This window comes from Peromyscus leucopus, chromosome 1 (genome assembly GCF_004664715.2).
Source record: "Peromyscus leucopus breed LL Stock chromosome 1, UCI_PerLeu_2.1, whole genome shotgun sequence".
Classification (NCBI taxonomy): domain Eukaryota; kingdom Metazoa; phylum Chordata; class Mammalia; order Rodentia; family Cricetidae; genus Peromyscus; species Peromyscus leucopus.
Window position 1 is genome coordinate 65,654,488 of NC_051063.1, and position 21,152 is coordinate 65,675,639.

The following is a 21,152-nucleotide window of genomic DNA, read 5'->3' on the forward strand; positions in this document are numbered from 1 at the left end:
CTCTCAGGAGATGTTGCCTTCTGCTCCATGGTGCAGAAGCCTTGTCCTGTGGATAACTGCTCATGTCTGGGGTGTAGCCCTGTTAACTCTGCTGCTCCCAGAATCCAAGGATAAAAGACAATGACTTGGGTGATGATGGCACATGCCTTTAATCCCAGCACTTGGGAGGCAGAGCCAGGAGGATCTCTGTGAGTTTGAGGCCAGCCTGGTCTACAGAGCCAGATCCAGGACAGACACCAAAACTACACAGAGGAACCCTGTCTTGAAAAAAGGACAATGACTTATCGTTGTGCTTTAATGTACTTATGACACAGGGAAGCAGGTAACCCAAAGGATAGTAGTCAAATACAAGTGATCCAGAGATACCACATTTTCATACTCTTTCCAGCTGTCTTATGGACCCATGTAAGACAGGCATGCTTTTTTAACAAAAATATTTTCTAAGTACCTGTTGCAATAGGATGAAGGCATCGTCAGCTTAGGAGTACTCACAGTGAGTAGTAGATTTCTTCTTCATCTACCAGGGTAGTGTTTGAAAAAAAAAAAAAAAGTTCTACACAGTTATTGCAACAGGACTGAGTGTCAAAGAAAGCCAACACTGAAAACTAGGCTTCCTTTCTGGTAAGCAGTATGTGCAGGGTGTAGTGATGCCTTTGATTTGTGGACTGTAAAGCACTGACCTCTTGTTCCCGTTGGAAAATAACAACTCTGCCACCTTTGTCTCCCGTTGCAAGAAGGTCTCCAGAGTAGTTAAACTCAACGGTGGAGATGATGTCGGCTGTCAACAGAAGACAGAGTCAATCACAACTGACATTTTTTGTGAGGATCAAAAAATGAACACATACAAACTCTCTCCCCAGATAAAACAAACATTCCATGGTAAATATATACACTTGTTGGCTGCGTTTTGGATCTAAGATAGAGACCACCAGTACACGTGAATTCTGAGGGTCTGATTTCACTGATTCAGTACCTGGTGTCCCTGGCACACACCAAACTTATCTAAATTGGGCTGCTTTTATTCGCAAAGTAGGGTAAGACTTAAGGAAATTATTACTTTAGTTATTTATTTAATGTACATGAGTGCTCTATCTGCATGAATGCCTTTATGCCAGAAGAGGGCATCAGGTCCCACTATAGATGGTTGTGAGACACCATGTGGGTTCTGGGAACTAAACTCAGGTCCTCTGAAAGAGCAGCCAGTGCTCTTAACAGCTGAGCTATCTCTCTAGCCCCTGGCAAATAATTTTTAAAGGGAAACAACATAAAACACTCTGGTTGGTCTTAGAAGAATGGTACCTAATTTTAAAATGTCAACTTTTCTTTTCTTTTTTGGTTTTTCGAGACAGGGTTTCTCTGTGTAGCTTTGAGTCTTTCCTGGAACTCACTTGGTAGCCCAGGCTGGCCTTGAACTCACAGAGATCCACCTGGCTCTGCCTCCCGAGTGCTGAGATTAAAGGCGTGCGCCACCACCACCCGGCCCTAAAATGTCAACTTTTAAAATAAATGATATTTTTTTAATGTGCATGAATGTTTGCCTACAGGTATACAGCAAAAAAAAAAAAAAAAAAAAAAAAAAAAAAAAAAAAAAAAAGAAAAAAAAGAAAAAAAAGAAAAAAAAGAAAAAAAAGAAAGAAAGAAAAAGAAAACGGTGTTATATTCCACGTGGGTGTTGGAAACTGAGCCCAGCTCCTCTGCAAGAGCAGTCAATGCTCTTTAACCACCAAATCACCTCTCCAGCTTCCTAGATGTGATTCTTACAAAATAATAGTAGGGCTGTTTTAATACAGGAAGTATAAGTATTAAAATATTTCCGAGCCGGGTGTTGGTGGCGCACGCCTTTAATCTCAGCACTCGGGAGGCAGAGAGACAGGCGGATCTCTGTGAGTTCGAGGCCAGCCTGGGCTACCAAGTGAGCTCCAGGAAAGGCACAAAGCTACGCAGAGAAACCCTGTCTCGAAAAACCAAAAAAAAAAAAAAAAAAAAAAAAAAAAATTCTATTATTTTGCTAGCCTCTGTAAACACTACAGACAGTACATTTCAGTGTCCTGTACTTCACTGCCTGGATGAAGACCATTCATTATCAGTAGTTCACTTATACAGTGAGGCAGTGAGAATCCTCAAGATTTCTTAAGACATACACATACACCAAGATTTTAGGCATGAGTTTACCAGAAATAAAGATCATGGGTTCAAAGAGCAACCAATATAAGCACTGAAAAAGTTCTTCAGGGCTTGTGGCAAGCCCTTAGGTTTAGAGAGAGTAGGTTGTAGTTGGTTTATTTTTCCTACTCTTTAGGGGCCCGCCAACCCAGTTCCCAAATAAACACATGGAGGCTTATTCTTACTTATGAATGCCAGGCCTTAGCTTGGCTTGTTTCTAGCCAGCTTTTCTTAAATTATCCTATCTACCTTATGCCTCTGGGGTTTTACCTTATTCTATTTCTGTATGTCTTTTCTTTCCTTCTTATTCCATGTCTGGCTGTGTGGCTGGCTCCCAGCCTCCTCCTCACCTTCTCTTCTTACTCCTCCCTCCTTTCTTCCCAGAATTCTTCTATGTATTCTCTCTGCCTGCCAGCCCCACATATCCTTTCTCCTGCCTCACTATTGGCAGTTCAGCTCATTATTAGACCAATTAGGTGTTTTAGACAGGAAAAGTAACAAAGCTTCACAGAGTTAAACAAACACAACATAAAAGAATGCAACACATCTTTGCTTCATTAAAATGTTCCACAGCATATACAAATGTAACACATCTTAAACTAATATTCCACAGTAGGTCTGAACTTATAATACAGAATATTAGGTGAAGAAATACGATCCAAGGCCCAGCAGCTCCTGTGTCTATGTGGGTGTCCCTGAAGACACTAAGTTCACTGCAAGGCCTATATCAACATTGCCAGGGGTAGCACTGTTGGCCTGGTAGCCTAGCATCACACTTAACCCTGCGGACTCCACCCTCTGCCCTTGAAATAGTGGCCTGGGTTAGGCAGTACACATTTACTGTAGCTGCTGGTGGAGTCTGGATTTGCCTCCTATGTCAGAAGTGGGAGATTCCCTGATATGTCAGAGGCTACGAGGGAGGCCTGACTCTGGGAGCTTACTCTTACAGCTAAGGGACTGCAGCCATGGGCTGTGTAAGCATAGGCACCATGGCCAGCCACCCTGTTCAAGATTGGCAAACCAGAAGGCTATGAGCTCTTCCCCAGCTCCAAGGTGTGGGAAGAACCTCTGTAGCAAATAAATGGTGTGTGTCCCTGTGGGGGCTAGGGAAGAAACATGCTCCATGCCTGTGAGTGGGGGAAAAAGCTGTCATATTTTCCAGAAAAGGATCTAGGCTACTTCACCTGCTGCCTAAATGAGAACAAGGCCCAGACACTCTCTGAGGAAGTCTGGGCATATCCTGTGGAGGGGACTGCAGTTCATGTGGCAGTAAGGACAGCTGATTTATAATACAGTTGCCTTGAGGCCAGTCATGTCGCAGATGGATCTCTGTGCTTCCCACACTATCTACTAAAGCAGGAAGTTTACAGAGATAAATACTATACAGCTTTTTAGGTCAGCTTCAGCTGTCAACTTAACAGAAAACTAGAATTACATGACAAGAGGGGAGTTCAACTAGAACTGCCTCAATCGGATTGGCCTGTGGCCAGTCTGTGAAGCATCTTTTCCTTTTTCTTGGTGGTGGCAGCAGTGGCGAGCAGGTTGGGGTGGGTGTTGACAGGGTCTTTTCTTTGTAGTCTAGAGGACCTTGAGTTCATAGAGATCTGCCTGCCTCTGCCTCCCAAGTGCTGAGATTAATGGTGTGTGCCACTACCTGGTGAAGCATTTTCTTAATTGCTAATTGATATTCAAGGGCAGAGTTCACTGTTGGCCCTGACTATAAGAAAGCTGGCTGAGCAAGTCAGAGGGAGTAAACAAGCAAGCAGCTTCCTTCCAAGGTCTCTGCTGCCCTGGTTTCTTTCAACAACAAACTATAACCTGTAGGTGGAAATAACCTCAAATGAAACTTCCTCAAGTTTCATTTGGTCATAGTGTTTGTCACAACAGACAGGCAGACGAGAGAAAGCTGTAAGCATCTTCTCCACAAAGGTTGAAATGACGGAAAGAACTCCCAAATGAATAGATGCAATTCCTAAGGGTTGTATGATGAGCTCAAACTGTGCCCTGCTCTAAGTTACTCCTTACTGTATAAAACAGTGATTTTTGAGAAACCTTGTCTCGAAAAACAAAACCAAAAAACTTATTTTTTTTAGGATGCCCTGTCCCAAGAGACTCCATTTTATAAGCAGTATTTAATTCCATTCTGAGAATGTAGGTTAACTGCATTTGGGTGGACACTAAACAAATGCCATCTGCCTGGTACTGCCCACAGACACAAACTGGGTTGATAAAAAGTAGAAAGGGTGGCCATCCTGTAAATTTATCAAAGCAAATGAGAACTACAGGAGCACAAGAGCATATTCAAGTCATCACCAGGAAAGCCAAGTCTAGTATGTCCAGACTGGGGAAAAGGTGCAGCTCCCTCAAATGGAACCTATGCAGAGGTAGGCACCTAACACTGTAACGGCCATACTAATCTGTCATCTGACCACCTGGGTGTGCATCAAGGCACCAAAAGCAGAAAACTGACTGTCTCAGGGATTTCAGCTTGGCCTGGTCTATGATGTGATCTGCTCCAACTGCTTGCTCCATTCAACCCAGCACTCTGTCTGGACCTGCCATTCAATCATCTTCCCATAGTTACCTAGATGTGGTTTACACTTTGCCTCTCCAGCCTCTCTACATCTCACTTCTGTGGCTGAACTCTGACCCTCAGGTGGCAGCAGCATTTCCAGCAGGCCCCTGTTTGAATTCTGCTAAGGCCTCTTTAACCCCTTTGGTATTCTGCAGCCCACATACATGTACAGAGCTATTACTAGATGATGTATAATGTAGGATTTGAGTGTTAATATTAGTAATTACAATGGGAACAAAAGGACCAGTGTTTGTCTTAGCTGGCTGTCAAGAAAAACAGGACTATCTGGCAAATTACAACCAATAAAACTCCCACCCCTTGTGAATTTATTGTTATTCAATAAACTTGGACACAGTGGAAAGGCAGAAATTCATCTGCCAGTGTTTCTGAGAGAGCACTCTTAACACTGCACAGTGCACTAATCAAATAGTTCCAAGAGTTTCTGCAGACATCTCAGAGCTGGCCTGACTGTACAGGTATTGTTTGCTGACCCCACTGTGGGGGCTACTTTCCTCAGAATGCTTCAGTTGGATGTGGCATACTAGACCACATTTTCCCGTTTTTAAGAGGATTTCATGTAGCTTAGGCTGACCTTGAACTTCTGATCCTCTTGCCTTCACTTCCCAAGAACTGAGATTACAGGCATGAGCCTCATGATCACCTGGGCTCCTTTTTTCAAGGGTTTCTCTGTGTAGCTTTGGAGCCTATCCTGGAACTCACTCTGTAGCCCGGGCTGGCCTCGAACTCACACAGATCCTCTTGCTTCTGCCTCCCGAGCGCTGGGATTAAAGGCGTGCACCACTTTTTACTTTTATTAGCAGCACACACTCCACTCCTACGTAAAACCAGAGCCTCTTGTATACTAGGCAAGTGATCTACTACCACTTAGTCACACCTCCAATCTATTACCCTTAAGTTACTCAAAATAATTTAATATGCTTCAATGAAATTAAAACTTTTTCTATTGGTCCAAAAAAAAAATCTATGTCATTTATACCCAGAGGATAGACAATATTACATAATTAATGATGTTTTAGCTGTCAATGATTTTTCAGTTTGATTTAATTAAAACAAACCGAATCTTTTAAGAGAGGAACTCCCAAGCCTATCAGTGCCGAGAAATAATTTTCATTAAGTCACAAATCATGTATGGGCCTAAAGATGGAAATGTTCTTTGTAAAGCCTGGATAAGCTCTAAAGCTAAATGTACACATGAACTAATGTGAACAGATTGTAAAACCAAGAAAATTTAAATGATCAACACCAATTCATTCTGCTGGATACCATTTTACAATAGGAGACTGATGTTAGCATAAACATGGTGTTGCCACAGGAACTGAATGATTTCTAAATTACCATGTATTAGTTTGCCCACCCAGAACTGGCTGCAACTTCACTGTGGTGGGGCAAAGGGGTCACTGAGGCTCTTTACTGTGAAGTGGTGGTCCAGCTGATACAGGTCTTGCGTGAATGCCTAGATCACTTCACTGAGACAATTCTAGCTATTCTGCCCCAAGGCCAGACAGTCCAGTTAGAGAAATATTCCCTGGGGCTATTCCCATTTCTTGTTCCTGAGATGCTGGGTGATAGTCTAGCACCCCCACCCCAGGATACCACTCTGAAATGCTAAAGCCCAGAATGCAGACAGTTCTCCAAGGCCACTTGCTCACAAAACTGTCTTCATAGTGGCTCTGCTTTTAAAACAAAATGCACAGCCCAGAATCTGCAGATGTGAGAAAAGTCAATCAAACAAAGCAGACACTTGGAAAGCAGAAGTCCACTAATGAAGGATCACAAGTGACCACTAATGTCTGTAGCCCTGCTGTCTACTAACAGCACTCACCGTGCTAGTGTTACACCAAGCTCTTCCTGGGACACATACAACCTGTCTCACCTAGGATGAGCTTTAGGGCTGGGAGGCAGCTACAATCACCCCTGCCTGACTGAGAAGGCAGTTCTATCTGAAATGTAAGCAGCCTAAAAACTGCAAGGTACAATGGGCAACAGGAAGAAAAATACATCTGGAGGATGGGCTCCAGAGGTATATGGCCCAGTTGACAGTTCTGAGACAAGAGAAGAGAAGAGTATCAGAGGGTTAGGACCAGAGTCTCCTAGGTACAAGAGTCTGCAGGCAGAAGGGCTGATGAGCCCACCACAACTGAGGCATAGGTGCAGAACAAGGACATCCTCACAGAGCAGCAGAGACTCCAACCTCACAAAAGGAAGAAGAATCTGATGGCCACCCAAGGTTGTAGAGAGAAGGATAAATACCATCCTTAAAACTCTAAGAAAAAAACTAATTTTAACTTAAGATTCTATACAAAGTTAAGTTTTAATTAAGGTTGAAGAGAGAATAAAAATGCTTTTGAATATGTAAAAAGCCAAATCCATTTACAAGAAAGTGCTGGAAGCTACAAACTGGCTGGCCTGGAGAGATGGCTCATGTGGTTAAGACTGCTTGCTGCTTTTTCAGAGCACCAGAGTTTGATTCCCATGTAGGGTAGCTCACAGCTCACAGAAGCTTCAGCAGCAAAGGATCTGATACCCTGAAACTTTGTGGGCATGCTCATGCACGTGTACATACTCACATATATCCAAATAAGAAAATCTTAAAAAGTTACAATTTGGCCAAATGAGGGGGGGGGGGAACAAGAGAGAGATGGGGAACTGGTTTTGTATAAAAATGAGGTAAGCATTAACTCCAGGAAAAATAAAACCATATAAGAAAACATACAAATTAGTTTAGTAACGAGAAACACATTGCAATAAAACTGATAGCCCATTAGCACAATTCTGCTGTTTTAGAGGTAGCTATGGGCTGAAGGTGATGTTACTAAAAAAAAGCTAAGCCACCAGTAGTGCTTATTGCTCAAAAGCAGGAATCAGAAAGCATCTTACTTTGATAATGGGCTTCAGAAGAAGCCTCAAGGCCAGGAGGGGGCAGGGCAGAAGAGCAGCAGGTGGTAGGGAGCCAGTGACAGATGTGTACTGGGAGGACACACTAGGAAGGGAGGTCCTTGTGGCTGAGGAAAATGAGCAAGGTGATGGTAAGCACAGCAGGACAGGACATGAACTGCAGGCCACACCACAGCTTGGTGCTAGCACTTAAGAACATACACATGCACCTACATAGGATTTACTTTTATTTATGTGTGTGTATCCACAGATGCCAAAGGAAGGCTTCAGTTCTTTTAAGGTTGGAGTTACAGAATGTTATGAGCTACCCAATTCAGGTGCTGTGAATGGAACCCTGGTCCTCTAGAAGAACAGTATAGGCTCTAACCACTAAGCCACCTCTCCAGGCCATGCTTAATTTTTTTATTTTAACTAATTATTTTTGAGACAAGGTCTCTCCATATAGCTCTGGCTGTCTTTGAACTCACAGAGATCTGCTCTGCCTGCTGCTGAGTGATGGGATTAAAGGCTAATTTAAAGGCATTCACCACCAAGTCCTCTTACCCAATTTTTAAAATGCTGAGTGTGAACAATAAGGGCACAGGCAGTTTAGGGGAACAGATGTAAATCATCTTCCATTATCAGCACCCACCTGTCAGTGAAGTTTACTTTTTAAACTACAGACACTGTTGGGACCACTCTATGGCAGGTATGGCTCTGAGAACATGATGCTCAGGGCAAACCCTGCCTTCACGGGGCTTCCCTTTGGCATGAGAGCAAAGGCTGAGGAGTGGGGGCCCCATGAGTAAGAGGTAGCTAGCTTCCCAGGGCTAGTCAATCTCTGCTGAGATCATAGAACAGCCAGTACATTTAGAGTGAACGGAAAGTTCTCTCATAGTTTTAGAGGCCAAGAAGTCCAAAATCAAGGTGGCCCTACTGAGGCTCTTCTTTCTGTGTCCCTCAAATAGAGGGAACTGTTTCTCCAAGAGAAACAGTGACCAAATTTGCTTTACTTTAGACTCAGGCTACTATAAGGACCGAGATTTCCTCATTAATGTAATAAAGTCATCATTTTGAGAACTGTACAAAAAGGAGAAATATCTCAGAATTTCAAGCTGGAATTCTAAACCTAACACAGGGCTGCTAATCCTTCCCAATAGCTTGCTTCTCATTCTCCATCTTCATTAGCATTCACTAGGAATATACACAACCCTGAAAGACTCTTCCTTATACTAAACACCAACATATGTTTAAATATATAGGTAGGAATTCAAAGCTCGCTAAATTGAAGAAACTGTATTACAGCTAAGTTTGCCAACTGATACACATTTGTTTGAAAATAAAAATTTAACAAGAATAACAAGTACTAAAAACAGTGTTACAAAAAGGTAGGTTGAAAACCCATGGTTCAAAAGTCCTCATCAGATCCTGCCATGAAATAGGTAAATCTGAAGGAAGTGCTGATGCCCCCAGCGTTGTGAGGGGCCTGGAATACAGAAGAGTTAGCAGAGACAGGTGGATGACTAGTGTGCTCCTCCTACTTAACACACAGACTCCCTAAAGACTGAGTATGCTGGCAGCAGTGTAGCAAAGGGAGGAAGAGAATACTCACAGGCATAGGCTCTGGTGGGGATAATGAACAACCACGAGGTACAGGCCATGCAAATGAGTACACATGCCTGAAATGCTGCACCCAAGAGGCTGATTTCAATTATGAGACCAGCCTGGGCTACACAGTGAGAGCTTGACTGAAACAAACACACACACATCCAAGTGGTAATTTAGCTCAAGACAGTGGCATGCACCCATAACTCCAGCTACTTGGGAGGCCAACAGGGCAATTCAGCAAGCTTTCTAAAAAAAAAAAAGGCTTGAATGCTTGCCCAGTATGTCTGAGGCCCTGGGTTCAATCTCTAGTATCTGAAGAAAAGAAATGACAATGTACACAATGCTTACTTGTTCACCCATAAATTCTCCCCATTCGTAGTAGTATTTTACTTAGATTACAAAAACTGCACACAAACATTCTCATGATGTAAACTGACTACTTTTTAAAAACCACTGAATTCAGGGGGCTGGAGAGATGGCTCAGCGGTTAAGAGCACTGGCTGTTCTTCCAGAGGTCCTGAGTTCAATTCCCAACAACCACATGGTGGCTCTCAGCCACCTGTAATGAGATCTGGTGCCCTCTTCTGGCCTGCAGGGACACATGCAGGCAGAACACTGTGTACATAATAAACAAATAAATCTTAAAAATAAATAAATAAATAATAAATAAAATAAAAAACCCCAAAAACTAACCAACCAAACAAACCACTGAATTCTGAACTCTTTAACAAATGATTAAGTAAACTATAAACAGGGTAAATATTCTCAGTGTCTGTTTCACATGAATGCCACTATTTCATACCTGAATTTACCAGGGTTCTAAGGAGAGGACATTATTTCTTTCAAGGATGATCTCTGACATCCTGAATACTTCTGACAACTGCCTCATGTCCTTTCTGGTATAATACACAGTGGCACAGTCCATGCAGAGACATCAGGCACAGAATACACCATGTGGGTCAGAGTTAACAAGAGAGAAGATAAAGAAAGATGTAGGAAAAGGCATAGAGAAAGTGATCCTAGTCAGTCTGCTCAAGCAAAAACTATCTGTGCACCGACTCATCAACTCAGAGGCAGGGGCAAGCTGCACAATGGTCACAGCAGACATTGTTGCTGTGGACAAGGAGACAGAGGTGTACAACTGAGAAATTACATGTATAGACTTCAACTCTAACTGTGGCTTTAATTTCTTAAAGAAATCCAAACAAGACCAAATGCTGAGGTAGAGGCATTGAGAATGTAGATGCCTGCATTATTCCCATCACTACATCGCTACTAGTGCTTTACTGTCAGATATATAGGGTATATCAAGATGTGACAAATGACCAGTACTCTAGCCCAGGTTCCTACATACAACAACAACGAAACTGAGAAGTTCTATTTATGTAAGTAACTGAGCTTTTTTTTTTTTTTTTTTTCGAGACAGGGTCTCTCTGTGTAGCCCTGGATGTTTTGGAACTAGCTCTGGAGACCAGGCTGGCCTCAAACTCAGAGATCCACCTACCTCTACCTCCTAAGTGCTGTGATTAAAAGCATATGCCACCACTGCCAGGCCTAAAGGAGCTTTTATAAACAGCTGTTTTGTTCTAGATACCCAGAGCAGGGCAATTAAAAGAGAAAAATAAAAACTTAAGTAATTTTAAACATGAAAAAGTAGTAGCCTAGAACAGTTTACAAAAGCCAGTGTGCCTTGGAAATGTGGACACAAAGATCTTCACTAGGGAGATCTGCCACCTCTTAGCTGTTACCAACGATCTGATTTCTCTGGCTGGTCTTTCCCTCCTTATCACTGTAAAAATGAAAGGCTCTTTGGTGTGCAATAAAATAAAAGCAAAAGACCTCTTCAATGACAGTTCCATCTTCACCCACAGGTGACACACATTAACTGCCAGTACCATCCTACCAGGCATTCACCACCTTTTATACAGGCTCACTGACTGGTAAGTGCTGTCACTCAGCAGGTCATGTTGCTTTCACCAAGCACAGACCCCTCTAACCAGTTATACACCATGGCCCAGCTCACTGCTTCACTGCCCTGAGGCTTTATAACTGCAAAGCACCTCTTGGTGAAATGCCAGCACATTTCTGTAGGATTCCTACACATGGAACCATGGGGTCACATGTCTTTTATTTTATTTATTCATCTAATTATTTCTGTCCCCCTCCCCACAAAGATAGGGTTTCACTGTATAGCCCTGGTTGGCCTGGAATTCTCTGCAGATAAGGTTGATCTTGAATCAACTCACTCAGTGAACTCTGACTGCCTCTGCTCCCTACAAGTGTTGGACTAAAGGCATGTGCTACCATGCCTGGCTGGGATCTCACCTCTTCAGACAGATGGCAATTGCCCTCTAAAACACCAGTAAAGAGAGACTCTAGAATGCTAAGCAAACTGAATTCTTACCATTTTTCATAGCTACTGATATGTGCCTACTTCTCAGTGGATGGAAGTCTAAAAGGTAGGCAGATGAATGGACAAGATTGTCCTGGGGCATCACTTTAGTACTAAGTACAGTCAGTATGATAGATGAGGGTACCTATTGTGGTAGTTTGAATGCAACTGGCCCCCATAATCTCATAGGGAGTGGCACTACTAGGAGGTATGGCTTTGTTTAGAGTATGTATGGCCTTGTTGGAGGAAGTGTGTCATTCTGGGGGTGGGCTCTGAGGTTTCCTATGCTCAGAATACCACCCATGTCTTAGTCAACTTTCTGTTGCCTGCAAGATGTAGGGCTCTCATGTCAGCCTGCACGCCGCTACCATGCTCCCCACCATGATGATAATGGACTGAACTTCTGAAACTGTAAGCGAGACACACCAATTAAATGTTTTCTTTATAAGAAGAGTTGTTGTGGTTATGGTGTGTTTTCACAGCAATAGAAACCCTAACTAAGACACCTATATAAAAAACAGAATGCAGCTACCATGAAGGATGACTGGAACCACAGATGAAGGTGATCTAGCACATCTGATCATAGACAGTGGGTATAACACACCTGGACAGAACTCTTGACTGGAACACCTGCAGCTCTGTAGCAGCCCAAAGTGACCCACTCACTCTTCCTGGGAATCAATTTCTTCACATGTGAAATGACCTTAATGCAGCAGTTACAGCTCAAGGGCCGTGGCCAGGATTTAAGGAGTCAAACACAAAACTTCCTAGCAAGGGATCTCAAACCATACACTAATAAGCAAGCCACAAACAGAATTTACAAGTCCAGGAGAGAAGCTGCTGCTTATAAATAAATTAAATCATAAAATATAAAGATAGATGATACAAAGAATGGCTGAGAACATACACACTGTTAATTACAGATGGGGACCTAGGAGGGATTCCAGGACAGTGGGAAAACCAAGAGAGGCTTCATTTTATAGCAGCTCTACCATTTGGCTTTCTATAAATATCACTGTATTTTTGTTTTGGGACAAAAACAATAAAATCTAGCAAGACAAAAAAAAAAAAATGTGGTTGTTCTTCAAACCTGCCTTGTCTTGGTCATTCCACTATTGATAGTTTCCTGCATGGCAGAGGTCCTCACAGTTTGGTCTGTGGAACCTTTAGGAACCCTTGGAGAACTCAAGGGTCAAAGCTGTATTGAAATAACGCAGATCTGTGCTCTGCTGGACCAATGTGGATAAGTAGAGGCCACTGGCAGCCAGTCCAGCACTATGCTGCAGCAGCATCCTCAAGTTCTGCAGGACATCCATGTGGCAAAAGAAAAGGCGAAGAGCCAGTTTTCCTTCGGACTGTCCCCGACCAACACCAGAATCACTGACTTGACTTGCTCCCCTTCCTGTAACCAGGCTTTTCTGTGTTTTCACCAAGTTTGTCTGCTACTTCTTCATGCACATCTGTTTCCAGGAAAGGTACCTCCTTGCCATTGTTTTCACAGAATGCTCTCTTCATTTGGAAAGGCTTACCAAGGTTGGTCATTCAGACTTTGACATGTGGTAGATTTTTGAAAATGAGCAAAGTGAGTATCTTACTTTAGAGAAAATTATGAATAAAATCTATTGTCAATAATAAAATCCAGGTTTTCAAGAACACATTAGACTTTGGGGAGCCTGTATCTACTGTTGCTGCTGACCACTTACCCCTGCTGAGAAGTTTCTGAGGAAATCAATGGTAACATTAACATAATTTTCTTGGGTCAAACATAATGAGAAAAAAAAAAACTTCAAAAATCAGAATAGCGCCACACACAAATACTCCCACAAGAGTAAGAACTATGGAGTCTGGCCTGACAGGATATACAAGCTCCCCAATGGCCAGGCAGCAGAGGCAGGAGGATCTCTGTGAGTTCAAGGCTAGCCTGGTCTACGGAGCTAGTTCCAGGACATCCAGGGCTACAAAAAAAAAAAAACCCGTCTCAAAACAACAACAAAAACAAAGCAACAACAACAACAAAACCAAAACACACACACACACACACACACACACACACACACACACACACACACACACACAAAACCCAAACAAAAAACCCGATGGTCCAGATCCCAACGTTTAGCTTAAGAACAAAGCCCCAACTAAGTAAAGAGCAGAACATCCACCACTCCCTGGAAAGAGTAATTGCTTCTCCATTTTCTAACTACAGTATGAGGCCAAATTTTCTTCATGAACTTCAACAACCAACTGTGACAGACCCAATCTGGGGACAGATCTGAGGATTAGCTGTCTCTTATTAAGCCATTTTTAAGGGAATTCCTAAGTGGAAGACAATAGAATTCTTTTCACTAAACCTGTTTCATAAAAATAGTTTTTCACTAATAGATTAACATATAGATTTATTTTGCAGTAAAAAAATTTTTAAAAATTAAAAATTAAGCTGTTCTAATTTCAAATATAGTAAATATTGAAAGGTCTAAGTCACATGGAAGTTTTCTGGGTCCCAAGTAAGATGCCTGAGAGTCAGGAAGGCCAGTAAGGTATACCTTGAAGGTTTGAGGTCAGCAGGTAAAAAGTTGGTACCCACATCTCTGCACAATGCCTTTCCATGTGTCCCACCTTTCTTTACTCTAGACTGGCATCAGGCTGAAGAGACAGGTTTAACACTTGACATAGGGCGGTGGTGGCGCGCCTTTAATCCCAGCACTTGGGAGATAGAGGCAGTCGGGAGACAGAGGCGTCGGATCTCTGTGACCAGCCTGGTCTACAGAGCGAGATCCAGGACAGGTGCCAAAACTACACAGAGAAACCCTGTCACAAAACAAAACAAAACAAACAAACAAAACAACAACAAAAAAACAACCCCCCAAAAAAACCAAAACCAAAACAAAAAACCCCAAAACACTTGACATAGGACACTGTCAAACCAAGTCACACCAAGTGAAAGGACAGTTCAGAGTGCCAAGTCTGAACTATTTGCCATTTGGCTCTGTGGAGAAGTGTACAAATTCCTGAGAGTTTGACTTCCTCCCTAGAATCTGTGCTCCTCTACCCAGTCATACTCCAGAGGCCATGGTGACCTTCATACAGTTAGAGTTCTTATCACTCTTGCTTAGGACCTTCAGATCACAGTCACTCATAGCACAACTCAAAGCCTTTGGCATGAGATTCAAGGTCTGTAGCATTATTACTAGCTGGGCTGGCCTGCCTCTCAGGGCATTCCTGCTTGCCAAAGGACCAAGTTGTGTTCTCATACTTCTCAGAAAGCCATGCTTCTTATACCTCTCCTCAAAGCACTCTTTACTTCACATTCTCTTCTTCCTTTCTTGTCATGCCCTGACTTCCTCCCTTCCACCTCTACCTCCTCTGTGCAGTGGTCACTCCTCTCTGGTTCTCCACATGTCCTACACCTAGCAGGGATGCAATGCTCTACCCACTGACCAAATTTCATTTCTGCACTTCTTAGGCCAAGCACGGGCAGCCCTTCAGTGCACTTCTTAAGCCTCATATCACTATTCCTTTTCCATGCCTCCCACAGCAGCACAGGGTCAGCTCCTCTAAGTTGTATCCTAGGTACCAGCTGTGTCCCTGCTTGCCAGAGCTTTCCAGTTTTCTCTGGAATTTCATCAACTCTGTAATAGTTATAGGTAAAGTCCCCAATTTCTGGATGGGGAAATGGAATGTCCTGCTAAGCCAACACAAAGCTAGCAAGAGGGTAGAAACAGGGTTTGTACCTACATCTCTGCACACTGCCTTTCCATATAGCCTGCCTTTTTGTACTGATTGGCATCAAGCTGAAGAGCCCTGCCTTAACACGTGACGTCAAGTCAAAGGACAGTCCTCAGTCAGGTGTGAAGAGCAGATAGAGCAGGGATCTACCAACCAGGTGCAATCTGATGGAATGAGAAGGATCAGTGGCATGTTGAGAATAGACAGGAAGCAAAAAGAATAACCTTGAACAGGAAAGAAACAGGAGCAATGATGCAAAGATGGCAACATTGTAGGGTAACAGTGAAAAAAAAATCAAAATGCCAGGTCCAGAAGACAGGATTCAGTAGACTGCAGAGGTAAAAAGCAATCTCTGCTTAAATACAGCTAAAAGCAAACATTTCAAGTTGGTTATTTAACATCCAGATTAGTACTTTAACCAGTAACCAAAGTACTGCACCTTTTTTTTTTTTAAATTATAAATCTTTTGGTGTGATTTCTAGACAATCAAGGGTCTGTAGGGGCCCTCACAACTGATAACTGCTGAATATACCCTGAACCGAGGATCTCCCTTCAAACAAGAAATCTTCACATCAAGGACTAAAAACACAGTGTTCATTTAATGCTAAGGACAATCTTGCAAACTGCACCTAATTATGTAACTGTGACCAGGTCAACTCCCTGGTCATAGATCCAACTTCAAAGATGCAAGTGGCCAATGCAGTGAGGATGAAGAACTGCAGGGACCTTGGGAAGAGGCAGTGTCTGATTTCTCCTTCTCAGTTGAGTTCCACTGCAAACTACTACTACTGGTTCACTTCACTGATGCTCTCCCTGACACACGTTCCTACAGACAAAATGAAAATGCTGCAACAGAGTGCAGAACTCAGATTGGAAATAATTCACCTTACCAAACACCCTGTGCCACTATAAAAGAAAGAAGGGAAAAAAGTAGAAAGACCTGTGTTAAGCATCAATTTCCATATGTGATATCAGTCCTAACACATAAAGACTATGACTAAATATCCCATCCCTGATACCACATTCCCCACATTTAACTATCTATGAAATGAGATGTAATTTTTGTTTGTTTGTTTGCAGACAGGGTTTCTTTGCCTTAGCTGGCCTGGAACTCACAGAGATCTGCCTGCCTCTGCCTCCCAAGTGCTGGGATTAAAGGTGTATGTCACCACTGCTGGGCTGAGATGCATTTTACATTCAGTGAATCATAGTTACCTCCTGACTTTAGCCCAATTTCCACTCATTTTGTTACCTTCTGGAGTTTGCTTCTTTCAAAACACTCTGTGACCCAAAGGAGGGCTTATCTTTTTTCCTTTTTTTAAATCTTTTTATTTATATGCCAGATACTCAGCTTGCCAGCTCACTTATATAATTCCCAAGGTGTACCCTGGAGTTAAGCACATAGACCTTTAGTTTGATTTTGCATTATTTCCTTAGGTTAAAAAAGAAAAAGAAGTTAAAAGTTGAATTTAAAGCAATAAACTCCCTCATGGATTAATTAAGAAATGACAGGGTTGGCAAGATGGCTCAGTGGACAGGCGCTTGCTACCAAAACTAATGAACCAAGTTTAATCCCTGGAACCCACATAGATCACTCCCCTAAACTGTCTTCCGATGTCTGCTCTATTTATAAAAGTTAAGAACAACAACAACAACAGGTTATCCAATTCCAAGTGGTCAGTTCTAAACACACATACATAGCAACACTACTAAATAGACTCTATAGGTTGGATTTATTCTTCCTGTGTATGTGAGGTGTGTAACAGTAATAAAAGAGGTCAAGAATCTGAGTAGTAGTGGGGGGACATAGGAGGAATTGGAAGGGTCTGAGGAAGGTATAGACATGATATAAATGAAGAAAAAAATTATTACAACAAAATAAACAAAAAGACAAGGCATTTAATATTTTGAGTTCTGACATGAAGAAACTGGCTGTTATCCATGGGCTGATCTTATGATACCAAGCTCAAAAACATCAAATTCAACATAAGACTCTCCATCAGTTCCCCTCATTTCTTCTGGAAAAGCAACGAACACAAAAAGGGAGAGTCCCCGAGGTTCCCTGTGAGTGAACTGACTCCAAGCTTGTTTTAAAAGTAGTAGGTGTCTGCCTTGTAGGGCTCCAGTTACAACTTGTCTGTGAGGCTTACTTTTTGATGTGAGGTTTGAGAAAACGACACTACACTTGAACGCTTTACTTCTGAGACTTCTGACTTTATCTGTTAAGTATCCCCCAACCCCACCCCTCTCTGGTTTTTTTCAAGACAAGGTTTCTCTGTGTAATTTTGGCTATTCTGGAACTCACCCTGTAGACCAGGCGGGCCTCAAAACTCAGAGATCCACCTGCCTCTGCCTCCCAGAGTGATGAGATCAAAGGCGTGTTCTACCACTCCAGGCGATAAACATTCCTTTTTAAAGCATGCGGTTTTCCTGTGTTTTCAAAGGCATTTTAGTTCAACAGCTAGTGGGACAATTTCTGCTAACAAACAGATAGATTCTGCAAGGGGTTTCCCCAGGGCTGGCTAAAAGTGGTTACTAGAGCAGCAAAGCACACACAGGCCTTGGAAACAGGCAGCCTCTGTTCTAATATGGCTATGGAGCTGAGGTGACCACTCTTTGTGCCTTGTTTGTGCATCTGAAACTGGGAAGAACAGCCTCTCAGATGGGTAAAGGTAAAATTAACTGTCACAGGCAGTGCTCCCGCACAATTTCTGGCACACAAAGCACTCAATGTTAGCTATCACCGCTTTATGGCTGGATCCTGTGCAAGGCCTAGGAAACAAGCCTTTAGGCTTGAGGACTCAGTGTACCAAGTACAAACATGCAAAAGGTTGTAATGGCATGCAATATTCACCTGCAGGAAGAATGTTCAGGAATAAAGAGCAGGAGCTGGTGGTTGAATCACTGCACATCACAAAATCTGCCCAAATAATTAATCCCTAAAGCAGTGACTAAAGCCCAGTACTTGGAAGTCCCCTAGGTTTGCTATTTTGATTCTGGCTTCCTAGTCTACTCTCCAACAGGAGAAGGAGAACCAATCATTATTGTCAGTCACTCTCACATCTGGCCATCAGTACGACAATTACTAATCTCCCTGTGTGCCCAGCTTGCTCCCATTTGCAGGCATAAAGGACTCACCGACCACACAATGAAACCATAGTTTTGAGCAGAAATGGTAACTGGACTCACAGCAAAAATCTCATTCTTATATACATAAAAGTAATCAAAGTGTGCACAGTTCAATACTGTATCAGAGGTTATTAGGTTAAAAAGAGGAAACAAAAGCCCTTTTCATTTTGCTCTGCCTGGCTTGTCTATTTACACCCTACCCTCTGTCCCCCATGATCTCTGGGTATTGCCTGCCAGGTCAGAAGACCTCAGACTTAACCTCTAGGACACATCTGACTGCCTATGCCCAGGACCAAAGAAAGACAAGCCAGGAGCAGGGCTACATGGAATTTTGCAGAGCTGAGCAAAAAGTCTCACCAGCTACAAGTTTCAACAGATAAATTTTGCCATATCTTAAGTTCTCAAGTCCAAGCATCAGCACACGAAATAAACCCTTGAAATGCCACCTTTAATTATCTCTCACCAACATTTCTTCAAGCTTGAGTTTGGATAGGACTGGGGCAGTGATTCTTGTTGTTACAACAAGTCCTAGTTGCCAATGACTACCTTTGCCTTTTTAAACCATCACTGATAAATCAAACAATACCACAGCTCTGTCTGACAAAAAGCGATGAAATTATAAATGATGAATTAAGAAGTATGTGTGTTAAAACAGAAAACTGTGAACACATACAATTAAAAAGAAAAATACAGGCCGGGTGTTGGTGGCGCACGCCTTTAATCCCAGCACTCGGGAGGCAGAGCCAGGCGGATCTCTGTGAGTTCAAGGCCAGCCTGGGCTACCAAGTAAGCTCCAGGAAAGGCACAAAGCTACACAGAGAAACCCTGTCTCGAAAAACCAAAAAAAAAAAAAAAAAAAAAGAAAGAAAGAAAAATACAGGTAATTATCACAATATTATACACACATACAATAGACTTGCTAACTAAAATTTTAGATGTACTCAAAGTTTTACTATAATACAAAGGATGGGCAGAGGTGGTGTGCACACGCCTTTAGTCTCAACACAACCTTTTATGGTGGGAGGTGGAAGCAAGCAGATCTCTGAATTCAAGGCCAGCCTGGTCTACAGAGTTCCAGGACAGTCAAAGCTACACAGAGAAACCCTGTCTAAAAAAACAAAAAAAACCAAAATTTAAAACAAAACACAAGAAGTTCTAATCAGTTTAACACAAGCAACAAAATACTTCTGTCAAGATTTATAAAAGAAAGAACACCATTTTCCAAAGTATAAAGTCAGTTTATTTTCATTTAACTTACCAATGGAAACCAAACCAAACCATACAGAAACCAGAAATTAAGGCCAACCCACCTTCTTACCACCATTATTCCCATAGCTACAATAATCACAGAAGTAAGGCTGACCTGTCACCTACTTGGCACATGCAAAATGAAACACAGTAATACATTTTATGCCAACACAGAAGAAACAAAATCAATAAACTACTTCACATAAAAGTCATCTGGCTTCAATCTCAAACCACGTATCTCTGCAACTTTTCGGAGAGCAGTTTTACCTGGTCTGGTCTTGTCTGTCCCCTGGGACCACAGACCTCCAGATGTTCTCAAGGGTCATGAGTCAGGCCAGACACTGGCAGGAAGAGACAGGGTGAAGGGGGAAACAAGAAGCAGGACAAGATATCTGAGAAGAGGCTGCTAGTGGCAAGGAAGGTGGGTGGGGTGAACAGACTTCTTTTAAAAGAAAGGGAAAGGTCCATGTTTATTAGATGGCTGAACAAGTTTCAATGGTTCTACTATAAAATGCTGATGCTCCAGTCTCTAGGAATCGATTCCACAACCCTCAAGCTCTCTTAGTTCCTTGTCTACTAACCTTCAGCCACAGCACATTTAAAGCTGGGATTAGGGGAAAGACAAAGCAACAGTCTTACAGAAAGCAGGGCATTGTGGTGAACGCCAAAGAATTCAAGGCCAAAGCCGGGTGTGGTGGTGTCCGCCTTTAATCCTAGCATTCCTGACATCCCACCCCTTTAATTCCAGGCAGAGGCAGGCGGATCTCTATGAGTTTGAGGGCAGCCTGGTGTACAGAGCTGATTCCAAAACAGCCAGGGCTGTCACACAGAGAAATCCATCTTAAGAAACAAAAACAAAAAGAATTCAAGGCCAGCCTCAGCTACACAAGGAGTTTGAGGTTAATCTGGGCTACATGAAACCCTGTCTCAAAAACAAAACAAAACAAACAAAAACAAAAACACCCAAAAATATGTAAACAAATTTTAAGGAATAAGTGAGGAGGGGGGCTGGTCAGATGGCTCACCTGCTGTTAAGCCTGATGACCCGAGTTCAATCCCTGGGACTCTTAAGGTAAAAAGAATCAACTCCGACAAGTTGTCCTTTAACCCTGACCTGTGCAGGGTAAAGTACACACTCACACACACACACAATATAAATAAATAAAAGCGTAGAAAAGAAAGCTAAGTGTGTGCTTGACATCCCAACACTTGGGCAGGATGGGGCAGACTCAACGGCCTTGGAGTTCAAGGCCAGCCGGGGCTACAAAACCAAGAACTTTTCTCAACCAATCAACCAACCAACCCAAACCCAAAAAACCCGAGAACGAAGTCTGGAGGGGTGACTCTGAAAGAGCAGCAGAGGAAGAGAAGACACTCAGCAGTGGAATGCCACTACTGCAGAGCCTCACAACCAAG

General features: G+C 42.6%; 1 protein-coding gene across 2 annotated transcripts in view; it reads right to left on the reverse strand.

Annotated features, from left to right (window-relative positions):
- Ppp2r2d (protein phosphatase 2 regulatory subunit Bdelta) overlaps window positions 1-21,152 on the reverse strand; it is a 38,137-nt gene that overhangs the window by 15,830 nt on the left and 1,155 nt on the right. For both annotated transcript variants that reach the window (XM_028869231.2, XM_028869240.2), the window contains exon 3: window positions 681-778. In XM_028869231.2, the coding sequence (XP_028725064.1) occupies window positions 681-778 (98 nt within the window). The remainder of the gene's footprint in view (window positions 1-680; window positions 779-21,152) is intronic.